The sequence below is a fragment of the Morus notabilis genome, unplaced genomic scaffold (genome assembly GCF_000414095.1).
Source record: "Morus notabilis unplaced genomic scaffold, ASM41409v2 Scaffold1180, whole genome shotgun sequence".
Classification (NCBI taxonomy): domain Eukaryota; kingdom Viridiplantae; phylum Streptophyta; class Magnoliopsida; order Rosales; family Moraceae; genus Morus; species Morus notabilis.
Genome location: NW_010361757.1, coordinates 79,021 through 85,259, shown reverse-complemented (window position 1 = coordinate 85,259; position 6,239 = coordinate 79,021). Strand labels below are relative to the sequence as shown.

The 6,239-nt window shown below is 32.7% G+C and overlaps 1 protein-coding gene across 1 annotated transcript; it reads left to right on the top strand.

Moving 5' to 3' along the window:
* Nucleotides 1-3,960: 3,960 nt before the first annotated feature.
* On the top strand, nucleotides 3,961-5,404 carry LOC21386448 (transcription factor stalky). Its single transcript, XM_024167249.1, has 2 exons — nucleotides 3,961-4,557; nucleotides 5,282-5,404. Exons 1-2 carry the CDS (start codon nucleotides 3,961-3,963, stop codon nucleotides 5,402-5,404), a joined length of 720 nt encoding a protein of 239 aa, XP_024023017.1.
* The last annotated feature ends 835 nt before the right edge of the window (nucleotides 5,405-6,239 follow it).

Sequence of the window (6,239 nt, the reverse complement as noted above, 5' to 3'; positions counted from 1 at the left end):
TTGATTAATTAATTAAAGTGTTTAATTAATTATTAATTTTATTGGAGCTCGGGATTATAGGTCCATAAGTCCCCGCGTCGTCCTTGTAATTCTACCAGACACAAAGGACAAAATGGGAATCTTAGAATTATGGAATTCTAAAAATTAAATACTCAAAAAATAATTAATTTAGAATTAATTATTATTTAAATAATGTGATTATTTAAATTTGAATTTGAATCTTGAACATAACTTAAATTTAACTTTTTAAACTTATTTCATAAGTTGTTCAATTTAGAAATTATATTAATTTAAGTTTAACTTAAATTTGAATTTAAATTTGAATTTGAATTAAAATTGGACTACAAGATAAAGGATGATTTTCTCTTCCTTCCCTATCTGCAATTGGCGCCACACACAGGGATAGGAATCCCTAGCATGGCCGGCCACAATAGATAAGGTAGAGGAGAATTTTTTGCTCAAAATTCAAACAGGAGAGAGAGATTTGATTCCTTCTAGAAGTTGGACTTCTACTCTATAAATAAGGGATGATGAAAAATTGTGCGAGACAAATTTTTTTAACCTAATTATTTAGGGCTGGCCGAATTCCCTATAATAGAAAAAGAAGGAAAATTTTCTCCCAAAAAAATTCCACATCGTGCATGCATTGGTGTTTGTGAAAAATTTGAGTGTTTAATCAAACCCGTTTTAGTCTCGAGTGTACCCACACACACGTCTACGTGGAATCAAGGAATTGACGTGGAAGACTTTGGTTTTCTAAACACAAAGCTTGGAGCAAGGATTGTTCGAGGTCAAAGAATTCAAGTTATCATCCGAGTCGGCTCCAGGTATTTTTCCTAATTGAGTTCTTGACATATAAATTAATGTGATTAATTTATTCGTGCATAAATTAATATAATCTATAGAGTATCTCAAAAGTTTTATAAAAACTTTTGTTATACTTGATCCGTATCCCCGCCACGCTTCCGCATCCGAATTCGATTCGGTTACCAACAAGCAATGTATTTTATCGATGTGAAACTGTTTTGCAAGGAATGGTTTAACATGAACTACAACTATAAGAACGGTATTCTGAGGTCCATTGTTGATAGGGAGGCAGCAAAGTGCTACAATGACTGGAAAAGTTCCATGCACTGCCACTTCAAATGATATGGTAGAGAAAGTCTCCCAAGTAACATGAGGAATCAACTTCATTGGGATTGTTGTTGCGATAGGTTCTCCGGCGACAAATTTCAAGTAAATATAGATTTGTTAGAACTTGATGATTTTTTATACATAATTTCAAGTAACTATTACTTATTATAGTTAATCATAAACAGAAAATATCAGAGACAAATAAAACTAATCGTAGCAACCAAAAGTATCCAAGCTTACATGGCCGGGTATCGTACTCTCAGCATCGCAATAAGAAGGTTAGTACTTATTTTTTGACTTCATTATCGTATTTATATGTTTGTGATGATTGTTTTGGGTGACACATCTTGCAACTATGGTGTGCCGAAATCTTTTAAAATTATTTTCTTACAGGTTTTTATTTTTGGATCATATAAAAAATAAGTCGTTATGTTGCCGAAATTTAGTTAGAATTTATCCGTTTTAACAAATGTAATTTATTTGACAAGTCAGTACGGAGGCCCAAGAGCCGATGTTTGCCATAGACACTTAGGCGGACATGCATCGTCGCAGGGCCTCTTGGGTTAATCCCCAAGCGGAACAGACTTTTGTAAGTATTTTTACTTTTCATATTAAATTTTTTTATACTGAAATAGTGGTTTTATAACACGTAAAAATAATTATAATGTCTTATTATGTAGAACACCCTGGAGGAGGAGAGACAAACGTAGAGAACACAGTCTACTTCAAGCTCGACTAGATTTGACGAGCATGGGGTTTTGGAGCAAGTACTTGACATGCGTAGAGGACATAAGATAGGAGTGGGTCCGACGCTCTCCCAAAAGCATTACTCTGGGGCTTCTCCTTCATCTGTTGATTCATACTCGGACGCAACATCATCGGCTCAACCTAACCCACGTGTGAGTCGTTATTTAAAGAAATCGTACAGGGAACAAGTTAAGATTTATGAGAATCAGGTGAAGGTGTTAGAGTAGGTGGCTAAATTGCAGCCCAACATCCAATTACCTACGATTGATTGTCCATAACCAGTTAACCTAGAGTCTCTTCTGCCTCCTTCAGATGATGACAATTCTGATGATGATTCAGCTGTTGGCGATGCTGTAAACTTAGACGATTAGTTCCGTTATATGTACTATTTTATTTTTCACTTTATTTAGACTTTTATATTTTTTTGAACATTATATATGCACTTCATGTAGTATTCATAATATATTTTATAAATTTATTTAGATTTACTGTTTTTAATATTAATTTATATTTCACTTTTAATGTATCTTAATAAATTATATTCAGTATGTAACATAATAATGTTTAATTAAAATTATTAAAAATTAATTAATTGCCATTTTTTAAAAATTATAAAAAAAATTAATTTCGGTTTTTTTGCGACGACTTTTTTAGACTTGTCGTCACAAAAAATAGCATTATTTACGATGAAAATTTGAAATGTCGTCGCAAAAAATGATCATATCACGTGAATTTTACAACGGCGTATTAGCGACGCTTGTCGTCGCAAAAACATACTGTCATCGCAAATACATTTGTGACGACACTATGTCGTCGCAAAAAAGGTTTTTGCAATGAATTATTTGTGCCGACAAATTTGTGACGACACGTCGTCACAAAAAATCTTATTTGCGACGACATTCGGGTTTTTGCGACGACTTTTTGTCGTCGCAAAAATCCTTTTTTCTTGTAGTGATGGAAGAAGCCATAGGGAGGGTTGAGTTAACTCAAAATTTTGAACTAAATTAAATTAGTAGTGTAATATACTAAAAAACTCATAAACTTAGGTAGTATTGTATGAGAATTATTATTTTTTAGAGTTTTAAATTTGAAAAGAGTGAATATAAGAAAAAATAAATAAAACAGTATGGTAATTAAAAGTAAAAACTAAGGGGTAAATGAAACTTTTTGAAAACATTTTACATGAGGTTTGAAATAAAAAATATATATACATATATATTTTCATGGTGGGAATTAATTTATGGTTGCCATTACTTGGAACCAATAATATTGGGAAGGATAAAATCATTTTGGTACTTTGTATTATAGCGAAACATGCTCTTGATATCCTGTGTTTTTTATAATATTAAAATAATACCTTGACATTTTTAAAAATATATTCTCGGTATTCTGAAGCTAATTTTTAGGACATGTAATGTCCAAACTATTCTTCTTATTAATTAAATAAAAATCAATATTTTTTAGAAAAAATATGAAAATATTTTAAATCATTAAAATATTTAAAAGAAAACAACAAAATAAAAAAGCTCGTGATTTGTTTTAGATCTATTAGTTTTTTATTAATTAAATAGAATGATACTAAGGTCATTTTACATCTCAAAAATCAACTTCAGGGTACTAAAAATGTTTTTAAAATGTCGACGCACCACTTTAATATTATAAAAAAAAATCAGAGAAATAATAATATGTTTCACTATAACACTGAATACCAAAATAATTTTATCCCATATTGAGAAATAAGAAAAAAAAATCTCAAATTAAGAGTGGTAATCATATCATATCATATCATATCATATATATATATATGTGTGTGTGTGTGTGTGTGGAAAGGAAATGACATTAATTAAGTTACAGGCAATTAATAAGAGTATGTAACATAAATGAAAATGTGCTCTCTTTAAGTATAAAACAAATCTACATTTATACACACACACACAAAACGCAATATCAGCAAAACAAATGGAGAGCTTTAAATATATCTAGTACTTTTAGTACATATTTTTTATTCAATGCAACCACTCATCTAAACTAATAGGGACTCAAGTCAAGTGTCGTTTGATGCATATTTTTCAGGCGCCCATGCAATATTGGCAATATGGCCACAACAATAACATGGTTTCTGGAGATCATAATACCGGCAATAACAATATGGTCATCAACAATACCGGTGGACCAAACAACAATTACTTTGGAAGATTCAACCAAACTGGGATTAATATGGGGCAGATTACTAAAAGGACAGGAGCTGAAGCAGACCAAATATTATCATCAATGGAGCCACAAATGCCCTCACTTCCTAATAGTTCCAGTTTCAATGCCATCATGAATAATAGATCAAGTGCATTTTCTCCGGTGCCATGGATACAGCTAAATGACTACAATAACATCTTCCTCAACCCCAATACTACTGGTACTATAATGAACAATGTTAATGGTACTAGAAGGAAGAATATAATTAATGGAATGAAAAGAAAGCGCGGTGACGACGGTGATGATCAGATGCTGCAGGCACAGGCTGAGGCATTTGTATTTGATTTTGGTGAAGAAGAAGAAGTAGATCAGGATCATGATGTTGTGGAGATTGATGACGGTGATGATGCAAACAAGTGCTGCTCTAACATTTACTGCCGCACTCAGACCACACCCATGTGGCGGAGAGGTCCTCTCGGTCCTAAGGTTTATTTCTCACTATTTTTTTTTTTAATTTTTAAAGAATTATATTACCTTTTTATTTCTTTTTTCCTTTCCGGAGATTGATAGAGAGTCACGGGGATTGTGACGGAGTCAGAATATTTTTTTCCAGTAGAAGTCTAATATAAAAAATATAAAAGATATATTTTTTTTTTATTGAATGAGGACGTAGTTATAAGTTTCTCTTGCAATCGTCTTTTCTTTTTCTTTTTTTTTTTTATTAACTAATGAGAGGTAAAATTGAAATTTTGTGAAAAATTTACACACAAAAGCCCGTTCACTTCGCTGATTCGAGTTTAGAATTCAAGTTTTTCTACAATAAAAAGTTCTCACAAACAATCACATCTAACTTTTTTACTACAGTAAAAAACTCTCACATAAAGTCATATCTTAACTTGAATTCTAAACTCGAAGCAAAGTGAACGGGGCTAAAATGTTTGACTTTTAAACTCTCACTGCTTACATAATTTAATATCAGGATAGAGGATAGTTTATTACTCAAATAAATCCTAGAAAATAAAGCGCATATACATACATATATATATATATATATATAGCACTCAAAAATTTAACAAAATAATTTTTTAATATGCTTAATACGTTGTCAAGGAGACGCCGCCAAATCACGGTACGCAGTATCTTTTTGCTTAAATTCGTATTTTTTTTCTTCACAAAATCTCTCATGGCTGATTTTTGTTATATGTTTTAGAGCTTGTGTAACGCCTGTGGAATAAAGTACGGTAAGCAAGAAGGGATCTGGAGGGCTCTCGAGATTGCTGCGGCAAAGGCAAGAAACAGTTCTGGTACCAGCAACGTCAACTATCTGCAGTAATATATACTTTCATTACTTCGATTTCTTCCATTAATTATCTATTTCTTGATATTTGCAATTTTGTGAGTCTAATTTTAGCAGAATTTGAATTTGGATGTTTGTCGCCTAAGAACGACATGTTCCATGCCGTTTGACATGAAAGATGTCTTTTCTTGTCTAACTTGACATTTTTGTTGCTGTTCGCTTTATATATGAATCAGATAGCTGGGCTGGCCTGGTTCTAGATCCAAGAGCAGCTGAGGAGGTGGGCTGGCTCTAAAGCCCAAGGGGAGGAGACTCAAGCGGATACGACCTGAGGAGACTCAAGTAGATACGACCTTGAAAGAGCGTCGTTTTGAGGAAGGCATCAGCAAAGGGGTTGAAGAAGCAGCAAAGCCTCGGAAGGTGCCTCGCAAGTTCAACGACTTCGTGGTGGCATGATTCCATCGCGCGAATAGTGGATCTCTCCAACTGATTTCTGTTATTTCCATTTCCATTTATCGTTTATTTTCATTTTGCTGTTTCGAGAGGAATTCAGGAGAGAGTAGTATAAAGGGGAAATTACTTTACAATGGGAAAGGTATGTAAGAAGAAGATTTATCTGTTAGCTTGGAGTTTAGCACTGACACGAAGAGTGCCCATCAATACAATTACCAATTTTGTATCAAAATCAGATACTATTGAAACTAAAAAGGACATCAAAAATGTCCATGTGGTGAATTGAAATTGTCTTGTCATTTAAATTTAGAGTGATTTACAATTTCAACAAAATATATTGGCGGTGAAGTATCAAACGACATGTCGTTAATGCTTGTCTATGATGTCGTTTGAGTTGTAAACGATATATTGTTTATAG

Coding starts and splice junctions, on each gene's coding strand:
- LOC21386448 (XM_024167249.1), top strand. CDS start 3,961: ATGCAATATTGGCAATATGGCCACAACAATAACATGGTTTCTGGAGAT. Junction 4,558..5,281: donor GAGGTCCTCTCGGTCCTAAG/GTTTATTTCTCA, acceptor TATATGTTTTAG/AGCTTGTGTAACGCCTGTGG.